We start from the raw sequence: 20314 nt of genomic DNA, 5'->3' as shown, positions 1-20314 counted from the left end.
TATTCATATGCAAAAGAATAAAATTGAACCCTTATCTCACACCACACATAAAAATCAACTCAAAATGAATTAAAGACTTAAATATAAGACTTTAAACTGTAAAACTATGAGAATAAATGTCAAAGATAAATCTACATGACATTGGTCTGGGCAATGATTTTTTAGATTTGATCCCAAAGCACAGACAACAAATGCAAAGATAGACAAATAAGATTACAACAAATGCTGTGCAAAAGAAACAATAAACAATGCAAAGAGACAAGCTATAGAATGGAAAAAATATTTGCAAGCCATATGTCTGATAAGGAATTAATATCCAAATTATATGAGGAATTCAACTCTATAGAAAGAAAACAATTCAATTAAGAAGTGGGTCCAGAAACCCAGGTAGACATACATCCAAAGAAGACCTATGAATGACTAACAGATACATGAAAAAAATGCTCAACATCACTAATTATTAGGCAGATGCATTAAAATCAGAAGGCGATATCACCTTACACCTCTTAGAATAGCTATTATCAAAAAGGCAAAAGACAATTATTGACAAGAATGTGGAGAAAAGGGAACCCTTGTCACTGTTAGTGGGAATGTAAATTAGTACGACCATTTTTAAAACCAGTATGGAAGTTCCTCAGAAACTGAAAACAGGATTGCCATATAAACCAGCAACCCCATATCTGGGCATTTACATGAAAGATTTGAAATCAGTATGTGGGAAATGGGGAAATGCTAGTCAAAGTTACAAAGCCTAGTTAGACAAGATAAATATGGGGTTTTTTTGAGATCAATAGCACAGCAAGCTGAATGTCACTAATAATTGAGTACTGTACATTTCAGTATCACTAAGAGCAAATTTCCAATTTTTTAATCACAAAAAGTTAAATATTTGAGGTGATATGTTAATTAACTTAATTTAATCATTCCACATTGTATTAAAAAATCTTAATATCACTTTTGTATTTACGTCCCCCATATGTATATACAAAACTATAATTTGTCAATATCCAATAAAAAATAAATGGTAGAATCTTTCCAACTGTGTGTGTTGGTTAATATAAAAGTGGAATAATTTCAGGTCTTTATGAATTAAATTAGGATGGTCTCCTACTTCATTTCACATCAATTTAAGCCAGTAATAAGAATCTTATGATAAACAGGTGATTTTCAATAATTGTTTTAAAATAAATTTAAAAATCTAACCACCATGTGTCTAGCACTTTGCATGATTGTAAGAGAGCACAAAAAGGAGATCAAAATAGCTACTGCCTTCAAAGAAGTAAACTCACTGTTATAATCATCTTGTTATATATATGTATAACATATATATAAAAAACATGTTATACATATTTAATCTTTGACTTGACAAAGTTATCAACTGGACAGAAGTCACAGTCTAGTAGATATAATTCTTTTTCTAACTCAATACATATAAACTAAATTTCTTCTAAAAATACAGAATTCTAATTAGATCCCAGATTTTGTCACTGCAATGTCTTGGGAAATTGGGCAAGTTTTTCTATTTCTCTATTTTAATAACATGTAAGAAGTAAGGTTTTAAGCTTCATTTATTTTTTAGAATGTACTAAATACCAAATGCTGATGAGTTGTTTATGAGCTAATCAGCAATTAAACCCTTTTTTTTTTTTCAAATTGTTTTGAACTGCCTTAACTGATTCCAAATATCCTGATCCTCAGCCTCTATTGCCAGGTGCTGAAAAAAATTGTACAAATAAGAGAAGATGAACTATCCATTGTTAGTGATTATTGAGAAACTGTATGGAACATATAAAATACTGGATTAAATTCATATATTTTTCGTACTACAGGAAGAATATGGATTGAAAAAGAAGAACCTATTAATTTAGAGGTAAAATATAAGCATTTTCTACCTATATACCTTAGATACTTATCTTTATCCTGTACCACTAAATAGTTTTATCATGGTTTAAAGAAATATATAAGCACGCGATGTGAACGTGTCAATAACCTCAGAGTGAATGTATCAATAATGTGAATATGCTGGATTAAATAGCCAGGATTAAGAGGGACTGGAATGATTAACTGTATCCAACAAGGTTAAAAATGATAGATTGAATGTCAGTTTCTTCTTTTGGGTGTAGAAAACTCACTCTGCAAATTCATAATTTTAAAAAAAGGTGGCTTAGCAATAGCACTTGGGAAAATTTAAAGAGTTATGGATGAGTATAGGTTCAATACGTTTATATGCCAGAGATTACTAGCTGTACCCTACAGTATGGTTATCTATCTATCTATCTATCTATCTATCTATCTATCTATCTATCCATCTAATCATTTATCTCTTTATCTGTCATATGTACAAGAAACCCACTTTAAATGTAAAGACACAAATAGGTTAAGAATAAAAGAATAGAAAAGCTATACCATGCTAATAGTAATCAAAAGAAAGCTGAATTATCTATATAACTACCTGGAAAAGTATTTTTGAGAGCAAAAAAACTACCAGAAATAAAGATATTCATTTTATAATGATGACAGGGCTAATTAATCAAGGGGACAAATCTTACATGTGTATGCAACATTATACAAATTAAAAATTAGAGAGATTTTAATACCTTTCTCTTAATAATTCATAGAACTAGTATACAGAGAATTAGTAAGGCTATAAAAGACTTGAACAACATAATCAATGTGACTTAATTGACTTTCACAGAACCGTCCATTTAACAACAGGAGAACACATCCTTCTCAATTGGACATGGGATATTTACCAATATGTGTCATGCCTGGGACATAAAACAAGTTTCAATATATTTTAAAAAATTAAAATCATACAAAGTGTATTCTTTGACCATAATGAAATTATTAGATATTAATAACAGATACATCTCTGGAAATTTTCCAAATACTTGAAATGAAACAGCATGTGTCTGAATAATCCAAAATCAAGGAAAAAATCAGAAGAGAAATTAGAAGAATTATAAACTGAAAGAAAATGAAAATATACCATACCAAAATTTTGGGGATACAGCTAAAGCATTACTCAGAAAAAAATTATAACACTAATTACCTATGTTATAAAAGATGAAACATCTCAAATTGGCCATAGTTTCCATCTTAAAAAACTAGAATGAGATTAAAATCTTTAGCTTTTTTTGTTTGTTTGTAGCGTTTGTCTGCTTGGGGCAAATTCTTTGCGGTTTTTTTTTTTTTTGTTTTTTTTTTTTGTTTTTTTTGTTTTTTTTTTTTTACTGGAATATGTATTTCTTTCTCCTTTGCTGCTGAGGATATTTTCTCTGGTGACAGAATTCCAAGCTCACAGTTCTTTCCTTTTTTCCCAACATTTTAAAGACGTTCCACTGTCTTCTACCTTCTGCTGTTTTTCCATAGTGTCTAGACTACAGTATTTCATTGTTCCTCCATATACCATATGTTGTTTTTCCCTAGCTGTTGCAAGATATTTTTAGATTGTCTTTGATTTTCAGCAGTTTTATGACAATGTGTAATATATAATTAAATAATATAAAATATAATTAAATTTATGTCTTTCACTAAGTTTCTGGCTATCAATTCTTCAAATATTTTTCTGCCCCAATCTCTTTCTTCTGTCTTTCTTGGATTCCAAAGGCACAAATGTAAGATCTTTAGATATTTTCCAGCAGACTCCCAATCTTCTCTTCTCTTTTATTTCATTCTTTTTCCCTCTACGTTCTTTAGCTTGGATAATTTCTATGAGTCTATCTTCAAGTTCACTGTCATCTTCATTCTTCTCTTGAGTCCATCCAGCAAGACTTGTCATTTTAGGTATTTTATTTTTCAGTCTTTAAATGTACATTTGTTTTGTCATTTTTATTTCTTGCCAATAATTCCTAACATTTCATTAATTTCAAGTGTGTTTTTTTCTTACCTCATGGAGGATAGTTATTATAGCTGCTTTAAAATGTTGCCCAATAGTTCCGAAATCTGGATCATTTCAGAGTGTATCTTTCGTCTTTTCAACTGAGGATTGTTCAAATTTTCCTGGGTATTATATAAGCAATTTTGAGTTATATTGTGGATATTTTTAATGTTATGTGGTGGAAACTCTGTGCTGTTTAATCTTCTGGAGAAAGTTGACGTTTTTAAGTCGGCAATCAACCTAGTTATATTAGGAATATAAATTCTGTTCTAACTTTTGTTTTCAGGTGTTCAAATCTCAGTTCAATTTGCAAAGGCTTTTTTGTTCTCATATAAGTCTGTCCTGCTCAATAGCAGCTCAGGGATTAGGCTGAGAATTGTGTAGATTTATTCACAGGGTTAGTGCGTACCCTTCTGTCTTTTATCAGGGATTTTCTTACAGTCTCTGGCAAACACAGGCCACGTTTCTTGGTTCTTTCAGTCAGAAACACAGTTTCTGTTGGAGATTTTGCTGTCAGAGCTGCCACTACCATCTTGCTTCTCTGCAACTAGCGTCCACCCTCAGGGCACAGCTCTACAGGTACATAAGTTAACAAAGAAAAAAAAAGAAAAAGAGAAAACGTCCTTATGTGGGTAAATCTCCAACTTCTGATTTCCTTTCACAATTTGCCTCCTTTTGTTTATTTTTAAGGTGTCTTATATAGTTTTAAAAATATATTTTCATAAATTATAGTTGTAATCAGTAGGAGGGATGGGCTGTGGTGGTCTTATGCAAGATGACACAACCGGAAGAGCTAATTTTAATTCTCAGCACATACATTAGAGCCTATTATAATCAGCCCATCAAAGGTTTCATATTACACCTAGTGTCTTTTGCTCTTTATCCTCTTTCATTTAGCTAGGTAATGCCTCCACTATAGAGGGTGTGCCAAGGACAATGTAGCCACTATCCTTGAGGGTATTTCAGGGATACAGAAGAAGATGCTCAGGTCTCTGGCTGGAAATTGTTTTTAATGAGCCAGGCAAACATTTGAAGAGTCTTTCTGGGCAGTGTCTGGCAGGAACAGGCATAGCTTAGAGGTACATAGTAGAAAAATAGACTGCTAATGCTATGATACAATCTAGAATCAAAAATAAGGGCTCATAATTGTGAAGGCTTTAGATCTCAGCCCTTAGTTATGAGATCTTGGAAAAATATTTAAACTTGCTGAATTTTCTGTTTACTATTTTGTGAATATGCGTACAAAATTTCCTCTCTTTTGGTGAAATGTATATAAAAGTGACAGTTCTTGGCATACATTATATAGGCAAAATAGCTTTTCATGATATTCATAGAAAGCAAGTGAAACTGAAGACAAAAAACCTGGAAAAGTCGGAGAGTCTATAGTTCATATATAAGTCACGCAGCAAGGAAGGAATGTATCACGTGTTTATTTGCAGGATTCCAATGAGTTGAATGATACGTGACATTTTTTTGAGGTAATCTCTCTGTATGCACACTTACAAATTTTTAGAAGGACAAATAACTGAAATAGGTGGTCAGTACAGGTAGACTGCTACCTCAGATAGCAAAAATCTCCCCTGAAGGAAAACAGAACGCATAAAGCAGGAGAAAGAAGATTCTGCCACTCAGTAAGCTAAAGGGATGAGATAAAAGGACTTGAATGTTTTTGGCAAAATGAAGGCCTATCTGCCTTAGATTAGAGTTTTAACTCAGGAATTGCATGACTCCCAGCATTTACATTTTAATATTTGCTGTTAATAAAAAGTATTTTAACTACTGGATAAAAATAAAATTTTTTAAATCTCTGGAAATTATTTAATCCATTTTGTATCTTTTGCATATTCAAAATATAGCTCTAATGAAATGACTCTTTTAAAACAATTTTATAAAACATACACTTTCAGCTTTCTGCTATTCTCTTTAGGTCTGTACTTGTTCATCAATCTTTAAAGTTCTTTATTGCTTCTTTTGTAGGTTAGAACTTTTTTAGGTCAGAATGTAAAATCGAGGGAGATCTGGAGAAAGGGCAGAGATTAGGGTACAAGCCTGTCAGAAAAGAACAGAGAGAGAATAAATGAAATTTTAGTCATGTGGTGACCTATCCATTGATGGCTATGCCATCTGGAGAGAAGGAAAGTGTTCAGGGTTTTTGAACATTAAAAAAAAAAGCCCTCAACAAGAATTCACTTTATTTTTAAGTGAGACGGATGTTAAGATCAAATATTTGACACTTGACCATCCTTAGTTTAGTGTCAAGTATTATAGGTAGCTGAATTCACAGATAAAAGCTATTGATTTATAAAGATAGCTCAAACTTCTCTGGATTTTGGATATTTTTCACATGATGTACACTTAAGCAAACATTCGCTTATTTAACAACTGTGTGTTAAGGGCATAGTATTGTGCTAACCACTGTATTCAAAATACATTTTCCATAGCTTTTTATACTCAGCGAATTCTCAATACAATTGAAACTGCAGGATAAATTAAGATAATCCAAGTCTGAAGGGCTGAGATAAGGCAGTGAATATCAAATAGATGGTATCTATAGTAAAGTTTCCAAAGAGAAAGGTCACTAGGAACAGGAGTGACCCAGGAACTTCAGGGAGGGTGAGTGATTTGACCTAAGCCCAGAAGATTACATTGGATGTAAAAGTAAATAGACGGTAAATAGATATATGACCTAGTCAGATAGAATGAGTGGTATATGTTTAGTTAATAATGAATGATCCATCTAGATAGAAAACAAATTTTGTGTTGAGAGGTGATTAGAGGTAGGTTATAGCTAGATTGTATAGTACTATAAGGTTTTAAGCTAAGAAATTTCAAATTTACAGAGACTCTGTTAAAATTTTTTATTGATGTAGTACAATGCAGTCTTAGAATGTTTTGTGCAGGAGAGAATTAAGAGAAGAAAACAAGGAAAGGAATATTATAGCAGCCAATCAAAGTAACCCATAGATGAATCAATAATGTTGAATAGGATTTTGAGAATAATAAAAGTAATCTAAAAGAAACTAAAAGGATTTGTTGATGATTTTATATATATGGGTAAAAGAACGAATTGAAGCTGGGAGGAGTGGCTTACGCCTGTAATCCCAGCAATTTGGGAGGCGGAGGCGGGCAGATCACGAGGTCAGGAGATCGAAACCATCCTGGCTAACACGGTGAAACCTCGTCACTACTAAAAATACAAGCTGGGCGTGGGGGTGGGCGCCTGTAGTCCCAGCTTTTCCGGAGGCTGAGGCAGAATGGCATGGACCCAGGAGGAGGAGCTTGCAGTGAGCCTAGATGGCGCCGCTGCACTCCAGCCTGGGCAACAGAGCGAGAGTCCGAATCAAAAAAAAAAAAAAAAAAAAAAGAATCAATTGAAATATAGAAAAAAAGTAGAACTACCATTTCATCCAGCAATCTCACTACTGGGCATCTACCCAGAGGAAAAGAAATCATTATATGAAAGACACTTGCACATGTATGTTTATTGCAGCACAATTTGCAATTGCAAAAATATGGAACCAGCCTAGATGCCCATCAACCAACAAGTGAAAAAAAATGTGATATATATAAAAAAATTTGTGATATATATATTTACCTATATAATAGATATAAATATATATGTGATATATATATTTACCTAAAATATATATATCACATTTGGGTGTGACCATTGAGTAATACCACCATGGTATACATATATACACACACACCATGGAATGCTACTCATCCATAAAAATGAATGAAATAATGGCACTGGCAGAAACCTACATGGAGCTGGAGATCATTATTCTAAGTGAAGCAACTCAGGAATGGAAAACTAAACATTTTATGTTCTCATGTATAGGTGAGAGCTAAGCTATGAAGATGCAAAGGAATAAGAATGATATAATGAACTTTAGGGACTTAGGGGGAAGGGTGGGAAGTGGGTGAGAAATAAAAGACTACACGTTGGGTACAGTGTGCACTGCTTGGGTGATGAGAGCACCAAAATCTCAGAAATCAACACTAAGGAACTTTTCCATGCAGCCAAAAAGCACCTGTTCCCTAAAAAGTATTGAAATAAGAAAAGAAAAGAAAATTAATTATAGAGAAGTTTTGATCAGGAATTACTTGATGATGGTGCAACAATTTATAGAAATAAGTAATTCAGAATGAAAGATGGTTTCATTGGTAACCAGAGGACCATATTGTATAACTGTTTGGTTTAAAGAGATGGCAAGATATTGGGCAGTTGGAAATATGTAAATGAAGGTCAGAGAAAGATCGAATGTAGAGATATAAATTTAGTAGTAATTCATATTACCTTTGAAGTTTCAAGACTGGATAAAATTTCTTAGGAAATTAGTTTCAAAAGTTAAAACCCTGAATACTGGAAAATCTTCACATTTAAGAGCAAGGGTAAAGCCAACATTTATTAAACCGCTACACATCCATCTATCTTAAATTTACAAGAGCCAAGGAAGCCTCAGAAACAGTGCTGTCCAGATGGTTTAGAGAATGTGCAGACACGGTTTGCTTGGTGCCAATGTCCAGCGAAGTTTCATGAAAAAGCTGGTAACCAAATGTTCAAAAAGGAAGGGCTGGTTAAAGGTGTTTGTTGGCTATTAGAAAGAGGTCAGTGATAACAGGTTTTAGAACAATTAATGGTTTATTTCATTAAAAAAATAGGTAATCTTTGAGGGTCAATGTTTCTTTGGCAAAAAAAGTCATGAAACACAACAGACTATCCAGATCTGGACAGGTACTCTTCACTATCCTTTGCTTTGTATCTTATCCTTTGAAATGGTAGATCAATGTGAAAATGGGCCAACTCTGGAAGAACAATTTTTATTCATGGATGAAGGAAAATGCATTTGATAAGATAATTGTCATTCGGAAATCATCTTTAATATTAAGAACTGACATTTATTTAGATTGAAGTGCATCTAGGTTGAAACAAAGACAAATTTCCTTTAAGTATAGAGATTTTAAAAACAACAAAAAATTAAGACTATCAGGGGACCCAGCCAAGCTAATTTTAGAAGGATATGCAGAACATTGATGTTTTTATATGTCAAACATTGCCATAGTCTGTGCTTTATTTTCACAACCCTCAACTGTTATCCTTACCAAGTCTAAGTGTTGTCTCTGTTCTACTTCAAAGGCACCACAGTTCACTTGGTGCCAAGTACCGAGCTCACCACATTGTGTGTAGAGTGCCATTTGGGACATTAGGGTACTAGCCACTTGTGTTATTTTTTCAAAGAGGTCCATGAACCATTTGCACCAGAGAGCCTTCTGGAATGCTCATATTCTGCAGCAGGAGAGACGAAAACAAGTCTAGAAATGAAAGAGACGGTAGAGGAAGCCATGGGACCAAGAGATGCCTGTATTGCGCAGATGCAGATAGCCCAATCTATACTTACAGAATCAAAATTACTAGGAGTGGCACCCAGAAAAATGTATTTTAAAAACAAGAAACCCCAGGTTACACTCAGACACATTAAAAATGTAAAAGAAGAGTTTAAATAAAAAATTAAAAGTAATACAGTTTTAGTGTGTGTGTGGGTTCTTGTGTTTGACTCTACTTCTCTCTCTCTCGTGTTAATTTTCATATCGAAACTACTTTTCCCATCTTGTGTTTTATGAAAGGATTGAATGGTACCACATTTGAGTTATCTTCTATCATTCCTGACATTTCTTGCTCCTTGTTTTAAGAGCCTGAGAATGTGTGGGTAGATTCAATATCAGAAGAGAGTTTCATCCTATTGGCTATGTTTAGCACCTTCTGGAATGTGAATATCCTGGAGCAGAGAGAAGAGAGCAGCCTAGAAACTACACAGACTAGAAAAAAATCCATGAAGTCAGCAGAAAATGCATGGAGAGACATTGTAGAAGTCAATGGAAGACAGCATTTTAAGGAAGGATACATGGAAAAGTGCTAGAGGGGGTTTTAAAAAATATTTCAAATCTAACTGATTTTTATGTTTCTTTGTCATAGTGTTTTAAAAAACCGTGGCCAAGCTTTTTGTTTGTTTGTTTGTTTGTTTGTTTTTTGAGACTGAGTCTTGCTCTGTCGCCCAGGCTGGAGTGCAGTGGTATGATCTCAGCTCACTGTAAGTTCTGCCTCCTGGATTCACGCCATTCTCCTGCCTCAGCCTCCCCAGCGGCTGGGACTACAGGCACATGCCACCACGCCCAGCTACTTTTTTGTATTTTTAGTAGAGACGAGGTTTCACAGTGGTAGCCAGGATGGTCTCGATCTCCTGACCTCATGGTCCACCTGCCTTGGCCTCCCAAAGTGCTGGGATTACAGGTGTGAGCCACCGCGCCCGGCCATGGACAAGCTTTTAAATACTTACCCTACTTCATCAGTCTCTGTTTGCTAGAGTGAATCATATTGTGATGCTTTGAAAGGGAAACAATTTTAGCAATTTTATTTTAGCTTGGGATCTCACAGGAGGAAAGTAACTCTCAGAGCAAAGCTTCATAGATTTAATAAAAGATAAACAATACTTTTCATCAAACTTAATATTAAACATAACAGAACTCTAGGCATAATAATTCATTTTAACATTAATATAAAATCAAGCCCAATTTTAGTCTATTATTTTGGTATGTGAACATACTAAAGGATTGACAAATAAATAACAATTAGCTAAAACTTGAAATTAGCAAATAATATATGTTGAGAATTTATAGATGGATTTTTTACGTCATTTATAGTAGAAAGTTGTTTTAAGCAGAAGAAACAAAATAATCATTTAAAGGAAGCTGTGGAAAATGCAATGCATAACTTTGCTGTGATGATTTTTGGAAGATGAAAAAAACATCCTAATTCTTACTTGTTCACATGAGAAGTAAGTTGATATTCTTTTATTTAACCAAGGCTTTACTGACATCTACTATATACTTGGCCCTATTCTATACACCTTGGGTTATAGCAGTGGCACAGGGGAGGAAAGAAAATAAAGTAGAAAAGAAAGATTGAAAGTGGCAACAAAGGGGAGCAGTGTTGCAGTTTTGCATTTGGGAATCAGATAGGACTTTACTGAAAAGGTGTCAGTAAAATACAGGCATTCAGGACATGTGAGATTGAGCCATGGAGAATATTGATCCATGAACTTGCGAAGAGCATTCTAGGTAAATGGAGTAGCAGATACGAAAGTCCTGGGGCAGCAACAAGCCTGCCATATTCAAGGAACAGCAAAGAAGGCACTGAGGCTGGCATGGAGTGACTGAGGGAGTCTGTGGTAGGAGATGAGGTTAAGAGGTCAAGAGAGCAGATTGATAGGGTCTCACAGGTCATTAACAAGTACCTTGACTTTGGTTACAAGCTATAGGAGACTCCTTCCCCAAAGGGATATGAAGGGAGGAATGACAGGATCTGACTTCTATTCTCAAAGGAACATTCTGGCTGCTAGATTAAAAAGAGATTATAAAGAAGGACAGAAGCAGGGACAACTGTTAAGAAACTGCAGCAGTAATTCAAGTAAGAGATGCTGGTGACTTGAACCAAAAATGGAAGCAGTGGAGGAGAAAGTTGGTGTGTTCTGGATTTATTTTGAAAGCAGAGTAACAGAATTTGCTGGTAAAATGGATGTAGCTTGTGGGGAAGGAGAGGAGTCAAAACGACTCTAAGGTTTTAACCTGAGTAACTAGAGAATGAAGGTGCTATTTACTGAGATGAAAAAGGTGGCAAATGATGTAGGTTTAGAGGGGAAGTCATGAGAAGTTTGGTGCATATTGAGTCTGAGACGCCTATTATATTTATACTAGGGTTGTTGATAGTCAGTTGTACATACAACTCTGGATTTCAGATGAGAGTTCCAAGCTGGAATTGTAGATTTGGAAAAGAAAAACAAGTAAGTAATGTTTAAAGCCATGAGGCTAGAGGTAGAAAAAGAGGAGAGGTCTAGGATTGAATTTTAGGGCACTAAAATAAAACCTTTCAATGTTAAGAGCTTAGAGAGAAGAGAGGAACTAGTAAGTAAACTGAGAAGGCAGACTGAAGCAAGTATTACTACATCATTAATAGCTCTTTTTGAGAGCATTGGTAATGTAGAGGTTCTCATGGCCCTAAGTGTTTTTTCACTATTTTTAGGGTCATTTGGTCATTTTCTATTTACCTATAACTTGATCTCAATTTTAAACTCTCAATCTTAAACTCTTGCTCTTTCCCATTCACTCCTCCTATCCCTGCTTCATGCTTGCATCACATTTATTTTGAAGATCTTCATTGGTACTGTAATTTCATCTGAGTGTAAAATGCATTTTTGAAAACTGTCAAAAGTAATTTGGTGATTCATCTGGTGAATGACATGGGTGACCAGGTTGGTTAATATCACTTTTGATCAAAAATCAGGAGTGACCATTGAGTAATATCACCAAGTTTACTGTTTGGTTTACATGCCCAGTCTAAAAGCAATTTCATCAGGCATGCTCTAAAATGTTTTGAGCAATGATAACATTACTGGAATAAATATATCATTTCTAAGAGGACTGTGGTCAAGGCTTATTTTCATATATGAAATACGTATATAAGTTTTGTTAATTTGATTAACAATATTTCTTAACATTCTATTGTTTTATCATTTATGTTTATATAGTTGCTTAAAATTCATCAACATGCATGTAGCCATAAACAATGTCGAAATGAATCTTCATTTTGCAATGTAAGGGTTTCTCAAAAAACTGCTATTCTTATTTAAGGTGATTATCTAGTGAAAAACAATGGAAAATAATTGTTTTAATTAGTAAAAGATTTGCAAGAAAATTTTAAAATATTTGTCCAGATACTACAAAAATTGCTGATAGTGAACACCAGAGGTTTACAAACACGCCTTCTTGGATGTCTGAATAATAATGAATTTGTAATGAATGTATTCTTTTCAAATTATGCCAATTATTTGTTCACCAAACAAATATTTGTTGTTTTAATATGTTATGGACTCGTGTCATATGGAGAAGAGTTTGCTCTTTTAGATCCTTCCAAAGGCATCCTCAGAGATTTATGTGCACAAAGAAGAGAGCAAAAATTGTGTTACTGACTTTCTCCACATCTGACATAGTCTCCTGGGAAATTTTTACCATGTGGAGAACCCGTTTTGTCTAGGCTCAAGGGAGATTAAAATAGTTGGTGAGGTTTAGTGTTTTCCTTCTATGTTTGCTATACCCCAACTCAGGTCATTAGTCACTTGCCCTGTGACACAGAAAGCTTCTTCTCTTTCTTAATGATATGATCCAGTTACCATCAATACCTCTGACTTGCGCCAACCTTAAGTGGCATGTAATAGAGAGTGGAATTTTTAGTTTTCTTTGGAGGCTAACTACAGATTTTGTTCTAGGTTCTGGGATGGGGACACGGAAACAAAGATGGGGTTTCCGTTCTCAAAACACTATTATTTTTTGAGGAGAAGGAAACACGCATAAGGAATTACATCACAATATGATAACTGTATGATGCTATAAAGTCAATGTACAATGGGAGTTTGGGAGAGAACCCTAAGAGTTCTTGGTTTCAGGGAAGGTACTGGCGTGATGCAAAGAGACGGAGTGAATTCTCCACCAAGTTCCGCATGTTGAGATAATTGGAAATTATTGGGACCCAGCCTTTTTTCTTTTATCCTTCGATCCTCCAGCTAATCTGGTTATTTCAGAGCCTTTTCCCTGGTTTTTTCCTGACATTTTGAATGAAGTTTAATGTTCATTCTAGGACTTTCCTTGTGAAGTATTTTAGAGTCTTTACCCCAAGGATCACAGTCATCCCGAGGCAAAAATATTATAATTGGCTCATTGTTCCTTACTTAAACTTGGCCGAGATACCCATTCCTCTAACTAATGTTGACACTAATTGCCCAAAGGAGGTAAGTGATTTCTGAATGTAGGCTTACATGTTTCTTATTATACATAATAAACTTACAATGTTTTTCATGTGTTTCACCAGTATGGTCAGCTTCACATCCTCATAGGATATGACTAACTGCACCTTAGGCTTCTTGTCTGGAAACTTCTCACCTGATAAAAGAGTAGAATTTCAGTGAGTTCAGTTGGAAAAGGCTCAGCACAGGAGCAATCAAACATTTAAAAACTAAAACAGGACCAATAAATAATAAGTAGAATAAACATTCTTCAGATAATGTTGAAGAATCTTAATGCTTTTCAGGAGGTGGAGTTGATTAGATAGAGATGGGATTTGTGTCTAACCTTTAACTCTTCCCCTAATATTGCATATTTTGCTTTGATTGATACCATTATTTTCTCAACAACTTAAGCTTAAAACCTCAGTGTCATTTTGGCTCCAGTTTTCTCCTTAGCATTCATTATAACGAGCTTGAAGTATTAGAGGTCACAGAGATTAAAAGTGTGGCCTTTAGAAATCAGTGAACCTGAGGTTCAAGGCCCAGCACTACTACTCATGACTTTGTCATCATGACTAAATTAATCAACTTTATATAAAATGGAAATAATAGTTACTTTTTGAGATGGGTGGTTGAGATGATTAACTGATAAAATTCAAAAGTTGTGACATAGTAAGTGGTTAATTTGTACTAATCTCTTTTTTCTCATCCCATAGCACCTAATTCAAATTCATATAAACGTTTTGCCTAAACTACTAGGACATTCTCTCACTCCTCCCACTCCCTGCACAGAATCCAAATCTATTTGTATACCATTACCAATGTAAGTTTCAGACAATAACTTTTATAAAATTATCTTGATCAAAATGCCTTTCATAGATTTCCATTGCTTATAAAAAAGGTCTAAATTTGTCAGCCTTGTATTGTAACTTCTTATTACTGTTTTATTTCCCACTTTTATTCTATACTTTCATTCATATGTTTAGTTCTACAAGCAGGCTCTACTATTTCTTTCTAGTAGTTTCTCATATTATTCCTTGTAATTAAAATGATCTTGTTAACCATTTTTGTCTATTGAACTTCTAACTTTCTTCAAAGCTTAATTAAAATGCAAAATAGTTTGTGTGGTCATCTCTCCCTGAACTCTCCCAGCACAGCCATTATCATGGAATATTTACATTGTAATTATTTTATATGTCTCAATTTGTTTAGGGGATTACAATCTATCTCAGGGCTTACTTTTTACCCCTATATCCCCAAGGGGCATAAGCCAATGCTTACTCCATAATGTGCACATTAAACATTTATTTAATAACAACAGTAACTTTAATTTTTCTTTTGAGTTGTATCACAACATCATTAAAATGAGAATTTTAGTTTTTTTAATTAAAAATTTATTGTTTACTGCCCAAGGATTAAACATAATTTATAGTTTTACTAATATTTCCCTTATAATCTCTGGTTGTATGTTATCTGGGGGAATTTAGAGATCAATTTATTAATAACAAAGAATTTGTCAATGGTCATCAGATAGTTAATCCTAACTTTCTAATCTTCTCTAATATTTGAAAATTATACCCGAGCAGTGTAGTTATACCTGATCAGTATAATTTTAAAATATATAACTTTTCAAAGCTTTCTACGTTTATTTGAGTAATTTATACATTATATGAGGTGATATTAATTTTATTGTTAATAATATGGATTTCTGACATTGAAAAGGATATTTTTTTACCATTGAAATGGTAATATAATAAGAAATCACTTGTAATATCTTGATTACAATAACTGGGAGATGTGAGTTAGAGATAGTATGAGTTAATTCTGAGTAAGACTGAAGTAAATTGCATTTCATAATAAAAAGATGTTTGGTATAAAGGTGTTAAAAATGCTGATGACGTTTTGAAGCACAATGAACATTATATTTGAATTACAGAGTAGAAGAATTGTTAAGTAGACATCCAATGTATTTAATCAGAGAAGTTTTAATTCGAAGGGAGAAAATTAGCATAAATTTGTGATTGACTGCCTAAATAGTACAAGTACAATTGCCACTTGAACTGACTGAAGATATTTCCCCCTCGACCTCTTGTGCAAGATTAGTAACTAAAGTATCCATCAAAACATGCCAGAGCTCAGAACCCAGTGAAAATTCACACCACTAGGAACTGACACTCAGTAGTCAATGTCTTAGCAGGAGTAGAGACACTTAATATTTCTGTAGCTTTGACTGTGTGCCAGGCTAAGAGCTTTATGTACAGTAACCCATTCAATCATCATAGCAAATCTATGAAATTTGTATTATCTCCATTTTACACATGAGGAAACTCAGGCACTTGATCCAAAGTCAGAGAGACAATAAATGGTACAGGTTTAAGTGATCTCCAAAGTCTGTGTTTATAAGTGCCTGGTTTATAAGCCAGGCGACAACATAAGAAAAACAGCTTAAATGAACTCAAGAGGGACATTTGTGAATAGCTTAATATGTTCAAGAAGACGCTAGGATATGTTGGTCTTCTGCTTCAAGTTAGTCTGAAGGATTCAACTATGCTTAGATTAACCATTTATAGTAACCCCAAGAACTGTTAAAATATTTTTGATTTTAAGGATGATTGTGTTGAGATGCTTGATGCATTACTACAGCAGCTAATACATTGCTTATTATGCAAAATACGTCCATTGGCATTAGAAAATGGTATCTCAAGTTTTCACTTTTTTCAGATGATATATTCATATGAAAAAAATTTTAAGTACACATAAAAAGTCTTCCTAACACCTGTCCACCCAGTTCTCCCATCATTATTTTATTAGTTTCCAATATATCTCTCCAGAGGGATACATTTTTGGGGGGAGTTGCTTCATATTTGCAAATATAGATAAGTACTTCTATTTCACTCCTTTTAATAAGCATAGTGTATTCATCATTCTCCACATATATCTTGGAGATATTTTCATATCAGTAATACATATCTTTATTTTTTAAAATATAGGTTCTTAGTATTCCATTATATGAAAATACTATAACCAGTTGCTAATTCATGGGCAGGTGGATTGTTTCCAATGTTTTGCAGCTATTAAAAATCATGTTGCATGAATCATTTCGTACCTGCATCATTCTGTACAATGATGCAGGTACATCATTGTACCTTACTTAAACTTGGCTGAGATACCCATATCAGATGACACCTATAGTCATCTGATCTTCCATAGAGCCAAAAAAACAAGCAAGGGGGAAAGGACTTCCTGTTCAATAAATGGTTTTTATACACACAAATATCACAAGATAAACTTCCAATATCAGGATTGCAGGTCAAAGAGTATTAGCATTTGTAATTTTGATGAATATTGCCAATTGCCTTCCATGGAGGTTCTAACAATTTGCATTATTACCAGCAGCGTATGAGTGCCTGCTGATTTATAACCAAGCTTGTTAATTAAATTTTTGGAGTTTTGCCAATCTGATTAGAAAAAAATGGTGTCAGTGTAATTTAAATTTGCATTTATCTGAGTGAGGTTGAGTATCTTTTCACATCGTTAAGAGTCACTTGTATTTTCTTTTTTGTGGGTTATCTTTTTATACTATTTACTCAATTTTTTATTTGGTTGTATATCTTTTTCTTATCATATTCTACATGATAGTTAGGTGTTAGATAACAAATCTCTCGTCTGTAATGAATTGTAAAAATTTCACCCATTTTGTCATTTACCTTTTTATTTTTTTTGAGTTTGCTATGGTGCTTTATGGCATGCAGGGTTGTTATGGCTTCTGGATTTTGGAGTCACAGCTATAGTAATTCATTTCAAGATTATAAAGGAGATTTTCTGTTTTCATTGTCACATGTGTGATTTCATTACTTATATTTAAAATACTTCCTCCATTTGTTACTTATCCTGGCATATGGTATGAAGTATAGTATCCCAACACCATTTTTTGAATTTTCCCTTACAGTTTTGGTCGCATACTAAACTCCTGACTGTATTTGGCCATACAGATATTTTTGAAAATCCTATTACATTGTATTTATTCATCTATTTATGCACTGACACAGCACTGTTTTAATTATTGAGGTTTTATAATATGTTTTGATATCTAGTGGGCCTTGTCTTCACTCATTGCTCTGTTTTTACTAAGCTTTTCTATTTTTTCTTTCTTTTCTTTGTTTATGTACTGTAGAATTAGGCTATCTACTTGGAAGAAAACCTGCTAATATTTTTTAAAAATTTTATTACATTTCAAAATTAATTGGAAATATATGTCTTTACGATGTTGAATTTTCCTACCTAAGAGGATAATATGTCTATCATAAATAAGAGAATTCAACAAAAGTATCAAATACAAAATTGATATATAGATATCAATTATATGTTACATATAGATATAAATTTACTATATAAAATGTGCATTTTATATATGTATATAACAACCATTTATTGAACAGGAAGTCCTTTCCCCCTTGCTTGTTTTTTTGGCTCTATCGAAGGTCAGATGACTATAGGTGTGCAGCTTTATTTCCCTAGTTTACATTCCCACTAGCAGTGAAGAAGTGTTCCCTGATTGCCACACCCATGCCAACATCTACTGGTTTTTGATCTTTTTATTACGGCCATTCTTGCTGGAGTAAGGTGGTATTGCGTTGTGGTTTTGATTTGCATTTTCCTGATCATTAGTGACAGTGAGCATTTTTTCATATGTTTGTTGGCCATTTGTATATATCTTCTTTTGAGAATTGTCTATTCATGACCTTAGCCTACTTTTTGATAGAATTGTTTGTTTTTTTCTTACTAATTTGTTTGAGTTCATTGTAGATTTTGGATATTAGTCCTCTGTCAGATGTATAGACTGTGAAGATTTTCTCTCACTCTGTGGGTTGTCTGTTTACTCTGCTGACTGTTCCTTTTACTGTACAAAGATGCTTTAGTTTAATTAGGTCCCAGCTAATTAAATTTGTTTTTATTACATTTGCTTTGGGTTCTAGGCCATGAAATTTTTGCCTACGCCAATGTCTAGAAGGGTTTTTCCAATGTTATCTTCTAGAATTTTTATTTAGTTTCAGGTCTTAAGTTTAAGTCCTTAATCCATCTTGAGTTGATTTTTGCATAAGGTGAGAGATGAGGATCCAGTTTCAATCTCCTACATGTGGTTAGCCAATTATGCCAGCACCATTTGTTGAAAGGATGTTCTTTCCCACTTTATGTTTTTGTTTGCTTTGTCGAAGATCAGTTGGCTGTAAGTATTTGGGTTTATTTTCGGGTTCTCTGTTTTGTTCCATTGGTCTATATGCCTATTTTTATACCAGTACCATGCTGTTTGGGTGACTATGGCTTTATAGTATAGTTTGAAATCAGGTAGTGTGATGCCTCTAGATTTGTTCTTTTTGCCTAGTCATGCTTTGGCTATGCAGGCTCTTTTTTGGTTCCCTATGAATTTTAGAATTGTTTTTTTCTAATTCTGTGAGGAATGATGGTGGTATTTTGATAGGGATTGTGTTGAATTTGTAGATTGCTTTTGGCAGTATGTTCATTTTTGCAATATTGATTCTACACATCCATGAGTATGGGATGTGTTTCCACTTGTTTGTGTCATCTATGATTTATTTCCGCAGTGCTTTGTAGTTTTCCTTGTAGAGGTCTTTCGACTCCTTTGTTAGGTATATTCCTAAGTACTTTATTTACTTTTATCTTTTGCAGCTATTGTAAAAGATGTTGAGTTCTTGATTTGATTCTCTGCTTGGTCACTGTTGGTGTATATAAGAGTTATTGATTTGTGTACACTAATCTTGTATCTGGAAACTTTGTTGAATTCTTTTATCAGTTCTAGGAGCTTTCTGGAGGAGTCTTCAGGGTTTTCAAGGTAAACGATCATATCATCAGCAAAGAGGGACAGTTTGATTTCCTCTTTACTGATTTGGATGCCCTTTATTTCTTTCTCTTTTCTGATTGCTGTAGCGAGGACTTCCAGTACAATGTTGAAGAGGAGAGGTGAGAGTGGGCATCCTTTTCTTGTTCCAGTTCTCAAAGGAAATGCTTTTAACTTTTCCCCATTCAGTATTAGGTTGGCTGTGAGTTTGTTGTAGATGGATTTTGTTACATTATGTCCCTTAATGCTGATTGTGCTGAGGATTTTTTTTCTTTTCTTTTCTTTTTCTTTTTTTTTTTTTTGAGACAGAATCTCACTCTTTTGCCCAGGCTGGAGTGCAGTGGTGCAATCTTGGCTCACTGCAAGCTCCGCTTCCTGGGTTCACGCCATTCTCCTGCCTCAGCTTCCCAAGTAGCTGCGACTACAGACACCCACCACCACACCCAGCTAATTTTTTTGTAGTTTTAATAGAGATAGGGTTTCACCATGTTAGCCAGCATGGTCTCAGTCTCCTGACCTCATGATCCATCCGCCTTGGCCTCCCAAAGTGCTGGAATTATAGGCGTGAGCCACTGCACCTGGCCTGTTGAGGGTTTTAAACGTAAAGCCATACTGGATTTTGTTGAATACTTTTTCTGCATCCGTTGGAATGGTAATGTGATTTTTGTATTTAATTCTGTTTATGTGGTGTACCACATTTATTGACTTGCATATGTTAAACCATCCCTGCATCCCTGG

The 20314-nt window shown here is 34.1% G+C and overlaps 1 protein-coding gene across 4 annotated transcripts in view; it reads right to left on the bottom strand.

The window, feature by feature from the left end:
• The window catches only part of PIK3C2G (phosphatidylinositol-4-phosphate 3-kinase catalytic subunit type 2 gamma), a 424274-nt gene that overhangs the window by 29199 nt on the left and 374761 nt on the right, over positions 1-20314 (bottom strand). For all 4 annotated transcript variants that reach the window (XM_050750052.1, XM_050750054.1, XM_050750055.1 and 1 more), the window contains one exon: positions 13782-13876. In XM_050750052.1, coding sequence (XP_050606009.1) covers positions 13782-13876 — 95 coding nt within the window. The remainder of the gene's footprint in view (positions 1-13781; positions 13877-20314) is intronic.

This window comes from Macaca thibetana, chromosome 11 (genome assembly GCF_024542745.1).
Source record: "Macaca thibetana thibetana isolate TM-01 chromosome 11, ASM2454274v1, whole genome shotgun sequence".
Taxonomy (NCBI): Eukaryota; Metazoa; Chordata; class Mammalia; order Primates; family Cercopithecidae; genus Macaca; species Macaca thibetana.
This window is presented reverse-complemented; position numbering and strand designations above follow the sequence as displayed.